We start from the raw sequence: 14512 nt of genomic DNA on the forward strand, positions 1-14512 counted from the left end.
AGGGAAACATTTCCACACTGACTAAAATATGCTGAAGCTAAGCTTATTTACAAGAAGGGGGATAAAGAGATACCATGAAACTATCGTCCAATTTCACTTCCGCCAGCTTTTTGAAAAATATTTGAAAAACTTGTGTTCAAGCGTCTCCTAAAGCATCTGACCTCAAGTAATATATTGTGCAAGCCACAGTTTGGGTTTCTTAAGAGTTCTGTTGTAGATAAAGCAATTTACACACATAGTGAAAATGTACTTAATTCATTAGATAATAAACTAGAGGCTACTGGCATTTTCTGTGACCTATCAAAAGCCTTTGGCTGACCAAAGTTAATTAGAATATTATGGTGTCACTGGCAGTGCTTCGAAATGGTTTGAGTCTTATTTAAGTAACAGGAAAAAGGCTGTCGTTGCGCAGTGTTCATCTGATCTGAAGTTAATTACATGTGGTGTTTCTCAAGCTTCCATCTTGGACCCATTGTTTTTTCATGTGTACATTAATGACCTCTCGTCTTTTACAATGCCAGGTGCCAGGTTCGTTTTGTTTGCAGATGGTGCAAATATCGCTATACATAGCAAGTCAAGTACAGATTTTGAAATGGCTGGTAACAAAATTTTCACTGACATTACTAATTGCCTTAAAGTTAATTCACTGTCATTAAACTTAATAAATGGTAATACAAAATGAAATGTAAAGAATGGATTTAATGTTGCGTTATCAACAGCAAAATCTTTTATGAAATGACCCATTACATGCACTTCAGAACCTGTAATAGATTTTCTACCAGCTTTTGTATAAAATGTGAAGACATGCAGATCGAAAAGATTGAAAGTGCTACATTTCTGGGATTACAACCTGATAATAAATTGAGGTGGGAAGGGCATACCACAGAGTAGCTGAAATGCCTAAGGAAGTCTGTATTTGCAGTGAGAATGATGTCGCATGTAGGAGATATAAATAAAAAACTTGCGTACTTTGCTTACTTTCATTCTATTATGTCATATGGGATATGGGAGAACTCATTACACCGAGAAAAACTTTTCAGCGTGCAAAAGTATATAATATATATATAATATATAATTTGTGGTGCAAATTCAGGAACATCATGTAGAAACTTGTTCAAGAAACTTTGGGTTCTAACCACTGCTTCTCAATATACTTATTCTATAATAAAATTTGTTGCAAGTGACATATCTCTATTTCCAACTAATTGCCCAATCACAGAATCAATATTAGGATAACAACAATCTATATAAAGACCTAAAACCACTTACCTTAGTCGAAAAAGGGGTCCAGTATTCAGGTACACACATTTTCAATAAATTGCCAGCAACCATTAAAAGCTTGGTTTCAGATCAAGCACAGTTTAAACAGAGTTTGAAAGACTTTTTCATAGGCAAGTCCTTCTATTTTATAGATGAATATCTTAACTGTGACTGTTAGACCAGTTTAAGTAAAAATGTCTGTTAGATTTCAGTTTTGATGTCAGTTGGACAACAGTCAAGATTAGGTATTTTGTTTATGATGAATTTATTAAAAGTGCATAACTATGTTTCATTCTGAGTGTGTATTAATTCTGTAAATATTAGCAGTCCCAGTTTACTGTAGTATATTCACCTATTTCGACATTCTCCTGAAAAATGATCAGGGTCTTGAGTATTATATTCAAATGTTTTATGTTTTCTATGTTATACTTTTTTGACATATTCCGCACCCGCGAGAATCATCTTATATGTGGGTCTGTTAAACGCAAACTGAACACAATCTAATCTAATCCAACATAAACAGCTTAAAACATACGTTGGCTGCAGTAATTATGCAGAGGCGGAGAGGATTGCACAGCAAAGACTAACATAGAGAGCTGCAGTAAACCAGCCTTCGGACTGAAGACTAGAACAACAACAACATTTTATTTTGCAGAAGTGCAACGTTTATAAAAACGAACTCTTTTTAAGCAGTAAAATCATTATCTGAACTACGATACATCGAAGAAATGTAAGGGATAGTTCAATGTCATCATATAAAACATATACTTTTTTAAAAAGTCTGTGAACTGTGATAGATAGAAATACATACTTTCTATTAGTAATGAGAACGATTTTATGTATAGCAGTTATCTTTCATGCATTGAGTTTCACCACACATACATATATGTTTATATAATTTTGGAAGCACTTCACACACTTATCACCACAAAAAATGTCCTTATCACCAAACAAATATCCATATCACCACAAAAATGTCTCTGATATCTAGCCTGTGTCAACACAACATCTACATCTACATCTACAGCTATACTCCGCGAGCCACCTTACGGTGTGTGGCGGAGGGTACTTATTGTACCACTATCTGATCCCCCCTTCCCTGTTCCATTCACGAATTGTGCGTGGGAAGAACGACTGCTTGTAAGTCTCCGTATTTGCTCTAATTTCTCGGATCTTTTCGTTGTGATCATTACGCGAGATATATGTGGGCGGTAGTAATATGTTGCCCATCTCTTCCCGGAATGTGCTCTCTCGTAATTTCGATAATAAACCTCTCCGTATTGCGTAACGCCTTCCTTGAAGTGTCCGCCACTGGAGCTTGTTCAGCATCTCCGTAACGCTCTCGCGCTGACTAAATGTCCCCATGACGAATCGCGCTGCTTTTCGCTGGATCATGTCTATCTCTTCTATTAATCCAACCTGGTAAGGGTCCCATACTGATCAGCAATACTCAAGAATCGGACGAACAAGCGTTTTGTAAGCTACTTCTTTCGTCGATGAGTCACATTTTCTTAGAATTCTTCCTATGAATCTCAACCTGGTGCCTGCTTTTCCCACTATTTGTTTTATGTGATCATTCCACTTCAGATCGCTCCGGATAGTAACTCCTAAGTATTTTACGGTCGTTACCGCTTCCAATGATTTACCATCTATGGCATAATCGTACTGGAATGGATTTCTGCCCCTATGTATGCGCATTATATTACATTTATCTACGTTTAGGGAAAGCTGCCAGCTGTCGCACCATTCATTAATCCTCTGCAGGTCCTCCTGGAGTACGTACGAGTCTTCTGATGTTGCTACTTTCTTGTAGACAACCGTGTCATCTGCAAATAGCCTCACGGAGCTACCGATGTTGTCAACTAAGTCATTTATGTATATTGTAAACAATAAAGGTCCTATCACGCTTCCCTGCGGTGCTCCCGAAATTACCTCTACATCTGCAGATTTTGAACCGTTAAGAATGACATATTGTGTTCTTTCTTCTAGGAAATCCTGAATCCAATCACAAACCTGGTCCGATATTCCGTAAGCTCGTATTTTTTTCACTAAACGTAAGTGCGGAACCGTATCAAATGCCTTCCTGAAGTCCAGGAATACGGCATCAATCTGCTCGCCAGTGTCTACGGCACTGTGAATTTCTTGGGCAAATAGGGCGAGCTGAGTTTCACATGATCTCTGTTTGCGGAATCCATGTTGGTTATGATGAAGGAGATTTGTATTATCTAAGAACGTCATAATACGAGAACACAAAACATGTTCCATTATTCTACAACAGATTGACGTAAGCGAAATAGGCCTATAATTATTCGCATCTGATTTATGACCCTTCTTGAAAATGGGAACGACCTGCGCTTTCTTCCAGTCGCTAGGTACTTTACGTTCTTCCAGCGATCTACGATAAATTGCTGATAGAAAGGGGGCAAGTTCTTTAGCATAATCACTGCAGAATCTTAAGGGTATCTCGTCTGGTCCGGATGCTTTTCCGCTACTAAGTGATAGCAGTTGTTTTTCAATTCCGATATCGTTTATTTCAATATTTTCCATTTTGGCGTCCGTGCGACGGCTGAAGTCAGGGACCGTGTTACGATTTTCCACAGTGAAACAGTTTCGGAACACTGAATTCAGTATTTCTGCCTTTCTTCGGTCGTCCTCTGTTTCGGTGCCATCGTGGTCAACGAGTGACTGAATAGGGGATTTAGATCCGCTTACCGATTTTACATATGACCAAAACTTTTTAGGGTTCTTGTTTAGATTGTTTGCCAATGTTTTATGTTCGAATTCGTTGAATGCTTCTCTCATTGCTCTCTTTACGCTCTTTTTCGCTTCGTTCAGCTTTTCCTTGTCAGCTATGATTCGACTACTCTTAAACCTATGATGAAGCTTTCTTTGTTTCCGTAGTACCTTTCGTACATGATTGTTATACCACGGTGGATCTTTCCCCTCGCTTTGGACCTTAGTCGGTACGAACTTATCTAAGGCGTACTGGACGATGTTTCTGAATTTTTTCCATTTTTGTTCCACATCCTCTTCCTCAGAAATGAACGTTTGATGGTGGTCACTCAGATATTCTGCGATTTGTGCCCTATCACTCTTGTTAAGCAAATATATTTTCCTTCCTTTCTTGGCATTTCTTATGACACTTGTAGTCATTGATGCAACCATTGACTTATGATCATTGATACCCTCTTCTACATTCACGGAGTCGAAAAGTTCTGGTCTATTTGTTGCTATGAGGTCTAAAACGTTAGCTTCACGAGTTGGTTCTCTAACTATCTGCTCGAAGTAATTCTCGGACAAGGCAGTCAGGATAATGTCACAAGAGTCTCTGTCCCTGGCTCCAGTTCTGATTGTGTGACTATCCCATTCTATACCTGGTAGATTGAAGTCTCCCCCTATTACAATAGTATGATCACGAAACTTCTTCACGACGTTCTGCAGGTTCTCTCTGAGGCGCTCAACTACTACGGTTGCTGATGCAGGTGGTCTATAGAAGCATCCGACTATCATATCTGACCCACCTTTGATACTTAACTTAACCCAGATTATTTCACATTCGCATTCGCTAATAACTTCACTGGATATTATTGAATTCTTTACTGCTATAAATACTCCTCCACCATTGGCGTTTATCCTATCCTTGCGGTGTATATTCCATTCTGTGTCTAGGATTTCGTTACTGTTCACTTCCGGTTTTAACCAACTTTCCGTTCCTAATACTATATGCGCACTATTTCCTTCAATAAGAGATACTAATTCAGGAACCTTGCCCTGGATACTCCTGCAGTTTACCAATATTACGTTAACTTTTCCTGTTTTTGGTCTCTGAGGACGGACGTTCTTTATCAACGATGATAATGTCCTCTCTGGTAAGCCGTCAGGTATTTTATCGTTTCGCCCAAGGGGGGGTCCCTCTAACCTAAAAAACCCCCGTGTGCACGCCACACGTACTCTGCTACCCTAGTAGCTGCTTCCGGTGTGTAGTGCACGCCTGACCTGTCTAGGGGGCCCTACAGTTCTCCACCCAATAACGGAGGTCGATGAATTTGCAACCATTATAGTCGCAGAGTCGTCTGAGCCTCTGGTTTAGACCCTCCACACGGCTCCAAACCAGAGGACCGGGATCGACTCTGGGCACTATGCTGCAGATATTAAGCTCAGCTTGCACTCCGCGTGCGATGCTGGTTGTCTTCACCAAATCAGCCAGCCGCCGGAAGGAACCAAGGATGGCCTCAGAACCCAAGCGGCAGGCGTCATTCGTTCCGACATGTGCTACTATCTGCAGCCGGTCACACCCAGTGCGTTCAATAGCTGCCGGAAGGGCCTCCTCCACATTACCGACGAGACCCCCCGGCAAGCACACCGAGTGCACACTGGCATTCTTCCCCGACCTACCCGCTATTTTCCTGAGGGGCTCCATAACCCGCCTAACGTTGGAGCTCCCTACAACTAATAGGCCCGCCCTCTGTGACTGTCGGGACCTTGCCGGAGAATCGGCCACTGGCCCAACAGGCGAGGCATCCTGTGGTGGCTCGGAAACGATGTCATCACCACTAGGAAGCACCCCGTACCTGTTGGAAAGGGGTAAGGCAGCTGCCACGCGGCCAGATCCCACCTTCGCCTTTCGGCCAGGCACGCGCGAGCCCACCACTGTCCGCCATTCACCCTGGAGTGATGGCTGACCGGTAAGATGCTCACTGCCGGAAGACGCAGCGACATCAGGGGTTCCATGTGATTCCAAGGCCACCGAAGTAGGCATAGGTCTCACCACAGCTGCCCCAACGCCACTACGAGCCGACGCCTGCGCCTCGAGCTCGATGAGTCTAACAGACAAAGCCTCCACCTGCCCCCGAAGAGTGGCCAATTCTCCTTGCGTCCGCTCACAAAAACCACAGTCCCTACACATGACTATGTTTACCCTACTCTATACGGTGACAAATTCCCAAGATAATCTTCTGACGAGCTACTCTGATAATCAAGAAACACTCACTGAAATACGAGACGCGAAAACTACGCTAGGTTTTCCCAGAAAAACTATTTAAAAGCTAAGCGCAGCAAATAAGTACAAAAACGCTTTATACAAACAGTACTCGCTGCTGCTGGTGCTCTCGCTCTGGCTGTCACAAGACAACTGCTGATTCAAGTGACTAGTGGCTAACGGCCGCGAAACAAACAAAAGACGGTTTTAGGGCGCTTTCTGTTCTAAACGATCAAGAAAACACTAAGAAATCTAACACGAAAACTACGTAAAGTTTTATCAAGAACTGTTAGTTACTATGCAGAGCAGATAAACACAAATAGAATCCCTTCCTTAGTGGAAGGTCGTAAACAAAATGCAAAATAAACGCTTCATACAAACAGTACTCGCTGCTGCTGGTGCTCTCGCTCTGGCTGTCACAAGACAACAGTTGTATTTCCTCACTGCCGTTCATAGCTAAGTAGCTTTCTGCCAATCTACAATCAGAAGGGCACAACCAAAAACACATGGTTTCAACGGTTACTTACGATTGGAGAGAGTATGAATGGAAAGCATAACACTGTGGATGTCCTATAGAATCTATTTATTTAGCTAATTGGTTTTGGCTTAGGAGGCCACCACAGACTAATACTGTAGAAGAACCAAAATTTTTTTCTCTTAATTTATGAGTACTGTTCTGTCCAGCAGAAAGAGAAGGATCGATTTAACCTTGTAAACTCTGATCAGGCTAAACACCAGATTTAAGGCACTGTAAGGAGGCTTGATCAGTCGTTCACACGCTTGTCTGCCGTGTGTTTGTAGCATTACATGCTTGTCATTGTGTCTGACTGACAGTCCAGTCCAATGTGTTTATACGCAGTGTGATTGTTATTAACGCTTAAAAACCACAGCAGCGATGTAGATGACGCTAAGACACACGGGGCCACAAACGTCAGGAAACACCCCAAACGTTGATGACAAGTGTTGAACAAGAGATATCACCAGGTGACGTAGTCCACCCCTGTAGCTGAGTGGTTAACGCAACAGAATTTGAATCCTAAGGGCCAGAGTCCCATTCCCGGCTGGGTCGGAGATTTTCGCCTCTCAGTGACTGGGTGTTGCGTTGCCTTCATCATCATCATTTCATCCCCATCGACGTACAAGTCGCCGAAGCGGCGACAAATCGAGACTTGCACCCGGCAAACGGTCTACCCGACGGGAGGCCCTAGTCACACAACATTTAAATTTACCATGTGACGTATGCCGCCGCACGTGCAGCCCTTGGACTTGTCGATCCTTCCTTCATCGGTAGGGGCTGTGCATTTCATCACTCCGTTAGTCTACTCTGCTTTCGTTCTTGCATTATTAGATGATACGATAGTGCTCGCGGTACAAGACTACGATGAATCGGTTTACATTTACGAAAACAGAGCAGTCTAGCGGAGCGATGTGTAGCACTGCCCCCTGCCAGTGAGAGCAGGATCGATAAGACCGGCTGCTGCGAGGTACGTCACTTGGTGACGTCACATGTTCAATATTTGTCGTCCACTTTTGTGGTTTTTCCCGAAATTTGCAGCCCCATGTGCCTGTAATTAAATTAGTTCTCTCAGGACCACATACGTCGCTTTGTGTGTATTTAAATGTTAATAAAAATCACCCTCTAGTATGCACTCTTCGTCACTGGCTCCGACCACGTGTTGCTGGCCACCCTTTGGGGCACAGTTGGAGGGAGCCTATGCTACAGGCTCCATGATGAGTCTGGGAGACACAGCGTTGCCGAACACCTGTTGGAGCTCCCCTGCCGTCGTTACTGGGGTCGCGTCGCCTCCACGACGAGGCTGGCGGACACAGGTGGATGCAGTTGGCGACCACCTGTTGGAGCAGCGTCGTCGCCAGCTGGTGTTACTGCGGCCCCGCCGCCTCCATGACGAGGCTGGGAGACACGGGGGACGCGGCTTCCGCCTGGTAGCGCCGCCAGTGGCCGCTGCCCGTGGCGTCACGCGCAGGCTCGCAGGGCGTGTCCCGCACCACATCGTCTACCGCGCCAGTGAAAACGTGGTAGTTGTACTCCGTCGTGTTGATACGGCCCAGCAGCAGCACCGGGTACACATTCGTCAGGAACCATAGCTCGTTTCGAGAAGTATCCACCTTGCAACAGACACATCAAGACATTGTGTAGTTTATACAACGTATTTCTACGGGGTGTCCGAAAAGTCTTTCTCTGATTACATAATTTTTCTCTGTTTTAGGTTCGCAGTACGTAAGTAGTGGACGAGGCGCAGTGCCCAAGAAGCCATGTTAACCAATCAGGAGGTCAGTGTGTCCTGTGGTACCATGAGACACGATCACAAACCACAATGCAGAGGCACTTCTAGACAACATTTGGAAGGAATCCACCTGATGTCAAGAGCATTAAAGGCTTGAATGAGAAGTTCAAGAGCACAGGATCGGTTGCTGACCTTCTGAGGTCTGGTCGACCAAGAACCTCAGCAGACAGGGTGGAAGCTGTAAGGCAGTCTTTTCTGCGAAGTCCGAAGAAATCGGTGCGTAGGGCCTCACGTGAATATCAGATGCCACAAAGGTCTCTCCATGATATTTTACACAATCGTGTATTGTTTCGCTCATACAAAGTGCAAATCGTTCAGGCCTTGTTGCCCAATGACAGTACACGTCGATATGACTTTGCAGTCGAAATGCTATCACGTATTGAGGACGATGATGGTTATCTCAGATGAATTGCGTTTTCCGACGAAGCGACCATTTTTGTCAGTGGTGTAGTGAATCGCCATAATGTGCGCATTTGGGGTTCACAATCCCCTGGCGAGGTCATGGAGTGCACCAGAGGCAATCCAAAGGTGAACGTTTGGTGTGTGCTATTGCACGATCGAATTATCGGGCCATTGTTCTTCTCTGAGGCTACCATCAAATCTGCAGTGTATCTGGACATGTTTCAACTGTATGCTGTTCCTCAGCTGCTTAGGTATCAACCCGATGTCTTGTTTCAGCAAGACGGTGCACCGCCTCATTGGGGTTTGGACGTCCGTGCCTATCTCGATATGACCTTTCCTGGGCGATGGATTGGTCGTGATGGGCCAACGGTTTGGCCTCCACGCTCTCCTGACATAACCCCATTAGACTTCTATTTATGGGGTTATGTCAAGGACGAGGTCAACCAGATCTTGAAACCCTGCAGCAACGGATAACCACAGTCGTTGAATCGATCCTTCCAGTGATGTTGGCTAATGTGTGGACGGAAATTGAATATCGCGTATATGTGCTACGTGCTACCAAGGGTGCTCATGTGGAAGTTTACTGATGTGTGAAAAGAACTTTGATAGTTTGTGAACAATTAGACACCAGTTTCATATTTGTATCTTACTTCTAGCCTGAGTTATCAATTTATGTGATCAGGGAAAGACTTTTCGGACACCCTGTATTTCACAAATTACGGAGTGTTTGAGGTACGGTGTCTTTCTATGTAACTTACAAAATAATAAGCAAAATGAATATTTACTCTTCCTGCAGCGTTATGAACGTAGTTTATTTAGTTACTAGCAGAGAAAGCTGTCGTTGTCCAGGTATTTATTTATAGTTGTGGGTCCTCGCCCGTTCCACACAGCGTCTAGCCATGTGCTTAATGTTTATGGCGTCATATTTCCTGAAATATGCGAGGGTTGTTCGGAAAGTAAGGAACGATCAGTCGCGAAATGGAAACCACAGTGAAAATCAAAACTGTTTTCTTTGTACTTTTAGCTACACCTTCCAGGCACTTCTCTACATAGTCGCCGCTCCGACTTAGACATTTGTCGAAGCGTTATACAAAATTACCAACACCATCGTCATAGAAGGCAGCCGCCTGTGCTTTCCGATGATTCTCTACACTGGTCTATAGCGCGTAGCCTGCTCCCAAGTGTTCTCTTCGTATCCAGCGTTTCATGTGAACAGAGATGATACTCAGGACGATCAATTAGGGCTGTGTTGTGAGTGATCGAACACTTTCCACCAAAAATGCTGCAGGAGCGTCTTCACTGCCCCTGCAGAGTGCGGCTGAGAATTGCCATGAAGAAGGAAGTGCGTGGAAGTTGTGTTAGGTGGGCTGCATTCATTAAGGCGAAGCCTCTCAGCGGGCCCTCCCACTTGGCGAGAGACATTGTTGTTCTAGGCACGTTTACTCGCTCACAGTGCGCTCGCAACTGAAAAGAGCGTCTTGATGCGATCAACGGACATACTAGAGACACTGCCCAAAAGGTCTGTGAAAAGCCTCGTCAGATTTTCGCAGTGGTTTTTATTTCGCGACCAATCGTTCCTCACTTTCCGAATAGCCCTCGTATGTCGTACACTGATATAATTTTGTAGGTATATTCAGCGCCAGATGTGGATACTGTCTACGAAATTCGTTGTGAGTAGAGTGGGTAACAAAGAAGTAATAAATTTCAACGCCATGCATGATATGGCAGTTTTTTTACTGAAATTATAACTTCATGCACTAACAGAGGAAAAATAGAGAGCGATAAACTTTTTTTCTTTCATCATTTTGTGGCAGTTGTCAGCGAGTAAAAAGTTTGCAAAGGTTTGAAATTATGTGTAAAGTTTGTAGGAAGTAGCTAAGTCCTCTCACTCACAAGCACTGGGTGAATAAAGTCTGCAAATTCAGGCGCCGTGGGCTACGCTTCTTTTTCCTCCCCACCCCCACTCCTTTGATAGTTGGGTGTTGCATGACAGTAAAGTAAATGCGTATGACAATGAATATATGTCCCAAGTTTGGTTGCAATCAGTCCACTGGTTTAGGAGGACATGGGGAAGGTACGTACCCAAACACACACACACACACACACACACACACACACACACACACACACACACACATACACACACACCACACACACACACACACACACACACTTTTACTAAATCACGCACATCCACTTTTACTGTATGTATCAATTTCCAGAGAGTTACAGCAACAAGCTATAATTTTTGAAATAGAACGTTATTTTTTCTATCGAGTAGCTGACATTTATAAAGCAACTGTGCGCAAATCAGTTCTGTCAATCTTAGTCAGGAATCTAGAAATGTTGAAAGTTTTGGGTGTATTCTGTACATAAAGTTGCTGGTATAACGGAACGATTAGTGTGCTCGATGCAAAGTTTGAAGTCACCTGGGTTGGTTGGCTGGGTGACATAAACAGAAGTATTAACACCGAAGCGCCAAAGAAACTGATGTAGGCATGCACATTCAAATACAGATATATGTAAACAGGCAGAATACGGCGCTGTGGTCGGAAGCGCCTATATAAGACAACAAGTGTCTGGAGCAGTTGTCAGATCGGTTACTGCTGCTAAAATGGCATGTTATCAAGATTTAAGTCCGTTCGATCGTGATGTTATAGTCGGCGCTTGAGCGATGGGACACAGAATCTCCGAGGTAGCGATAAAGTGGAGATTTCCCCATACGACCATTTCACGAGTGTACCGTGAATATCAGGAATCCGATAAAACATCGCATCTCCGACATCACTGGGCCTGGAAAAAGATCCTGCAACAATGGTACCAATGACAACTGAAGAGAATCGTTCAAGGTGACAGAAGAGCGATCCTTCCGCAAATTGCTGCAGATTTCAATGCTGGGCCATCAACAAGTGTCAGCATGCGAACCATTCAACTAAACATCAACGATATGGGTTTTCGGATCCGAAGTCCTACTCGTGTACCATTGACCACTGCACGACACAAAGCTTTACGCCTCGCCTGGGCCCGTCAACACCGACATGGGGCTGTTGATGACTGGAAGCATGGTGTCTGGTCGGACGAGCCTCGTTTCAAATTGTATCGAGGGGATGGATATCTACTGGTATGGAGACAACCTCATGAATCCACGGACCCTGCATGTCAGCAGGGGGATCCTCAAGCTGGTGGAGGCTCTGTCGCTATGGTCGCAGGTTCGAATCCTGCCTCGGGCATGGATGTCCGTGATGTCCTTAGGTTAGTTAGGTTTAAGTAGTTCTAAGTCCTAGGGGACCGATGACCTCAGAAGTTAAGTCCCATAGTGCTCAGAGTCATTTGAACAAGTTTTGGAGGCTCTGTAAAGGTGTGTAAAGGTGTGGGACGTTTGCAATTGGAGTATAAAGGATCCCTGATACGTCTAGAAACGACTCTGATAGGTGACACGTATGCAAGCATCATGTCTGATCACCTGCATCCATTCAAGTCCATTGTGCATTCCGGCGGACTTGGGCAATTTAGCAGGACAATGCAACACCCCACAGTCCAGAACTGCTGCAGAGTGGCTCCAGGAGCACGATTCTTACTTTAAAAATTTTAATTGGCCACCAAACTCCCAAGACATGAATATTATTGAGAATATCTAGGATGTCTTGCAACATGCTGTTCAGAAGATGTCTCCATCCCTTCGTGCTCTTACGGATATATGGACAGCCCTGCAGGATTCATGGTGTCAATTCCCTCCAGCACTACTGCAGACATTAGTCAAGTCCATGCCACATCGTGTTGCGGCACGTCTGCGTGCTCACGGGGGCCCTACAAGATATTAGGCAGGTGTGCCAGTTTTTTTGGCTCTTCAGGGTGGATATGCCCCCAAAAAGAAATGTACTGGTGTCCGTGCAGGCCATTCCTGATTTTGGCTGGTGTGTTTGTCCAACTACATACAGACAAGCGTCAGTTTGAAATTAAACCTTTTCCCACTATTCCACGTTGTAAGTAGACTGTCGCAGCTCCGCCAGTCTGGAACGCCCCATCTGCCTGAAGCAAAAGTTCCGTAACCCAACATGATCTTCCAATTAGATAGCAACCGTTTTCATGTTCAAAACATAAATCCTGTGTATAAAACTGTACTTATTTCGAAGCTAGTAATCAGAGTTTGACAAGTGAAATGTCATTGAGTTCGTCTCTTCTAGAACTACTACACTAGTAGCAGAGATGTGACCGTGGCGATCATGTTCAACGCACCTTTTACACACTGTGCTCGTTGGCTGACAAATGTAGGATTTGCTACACTGGCGGGGTATTCTGTACATTCCAGCGCTCCGGAATGACAGATCATCCTTCGCCGAACCGAACCGAGGAAAGCACAAGAAATCTTCTGACCACCTAAAAAGATTTTTCTCGGTTCGGCAAAGGACAATCTGGGATTGCGGAGGGCTGGAATCCATGGAATACGTCGCCAATGTGACAAAATCTACTTTGGTCAGACATAGAGCACATGCGTCAGAGGTGTGTTCAACATTATCGCCACACTCGCCTTTCGCAGCCCAGTAAGTCAGCCATTCCCGAGCATTGTATCTCCACAGAATATTCCATGGATTATTCTGTCGCGGAAAGTTTGGCCTCGACTAGGTTCTTTTGGAATTCAGTTATTAAGGAATCGGTGGAAATAAGGTAGGCGGAATATCTTCTTAATAATGGTGTCGGCTTTCAACTGGATAAGTCTTGGGAGCCCGTGATTTCTTTAATGTCTGCATGAAGGAAAGATTTTATGACTAGTGACACGTCTAGCGACAGCTAATTTTCTTTAGTTGACATCTGCATTTTAGCTGTGCAAGCTCGCATTCCGACAGAGAGCTCACATGTAGTGTCACTATTTCGCTTGCTCCTGCGCATCATAGATGGAGCAATATTGGTACGAAGTCAGCGACGTGATCTAGCGGTCACCAGTGCCAAATACTCCCCTGAAGATGGCTGAATGGTTGTCAGCCGAAATATCGTCGATGTCATACGGCTGGAATCCTGAAACTTCAAGGAAAAAGGAAGTAATCACTGTGTGAATTATCTGGAGAATGCTGGGGTGAGACGAAATTTGATAACTAAGGGAAGCAACATTCGTGACTGTGTACTATGGAGAACTAGCTGAGGCACTATTGTGGAGCGGAAAGGCCCACTTGGACAGCTTACTGCGATGCTTCGTCTTGGTAGTCTTCCGGAATCTCGTCAGGAGATTTCAGTGATATGCTCCTGTACTGAAAGCCTCTCACAAGCATAATCTGTTAGCACCACAGCATGACAGTTCCAAAGAACACTCAGCATCAACTTCTCCGACGATGGTTAGATCTTTGCCATTTTAGGTGGTGATGAATCCACATATTTCCACGGCTGGCATTTCTCCTGTCTCGGAATCATAGTGATACATTCGGCAGAGGTCCATGATGATCATAAATCTAAGGAAGTTATCTATGCTGGCGTGACATAGCTGCACAACATTTCTGCTTCTGGCTCGGTTCCATGGACTTTGTGAATGGAATTGAGCAGTCAGTGAGGATTACCTAGTCTTGAGCATATGAAA

The 14512-nt window shown here is 44.4% G+C and overlaps 1 protein-coding gene across 1 annotated transcript in view; it reads right to left on the reverse strand.

Annotated features, from left to right (window-relative positions):
* Positions 1-6823: 6823 nt before the first annotated feature.
* LOC126418762 (L-dopachrome tautomerase yellow-f2-like) overlaps positions 6824-14512 on the reverse strand; it is a 134115-nt gene continuing 126426 nt past the window's right edge. The window contains exon 6 of the mRNA XM_050085688.1: positions 6824-8365. Coding sequence (XP_049941645.1) covers positions 8120-8365 — 246 coding nt within the window. The 3' untranslated portion in view covers positions 6824-8119. The remainder of the gene's footprint in view (positions 8366-14512) is intronic.

The sequence above is a fragment of the Schistocerca serialis genome, chromosome 9, assembly GCF_023864345.2.
Source record: "Schistocerca serialis cubense isolate TAMUIC-IGC-003099 chromosome 9, iqSchSeri2.2, whole genome shotgun sequence".
NCBI lineage: Eukaryota > Metazoa > Arthropoda > Insecta > Orthoptera > Acrididae > Schistocerca > Schistocerca serialis.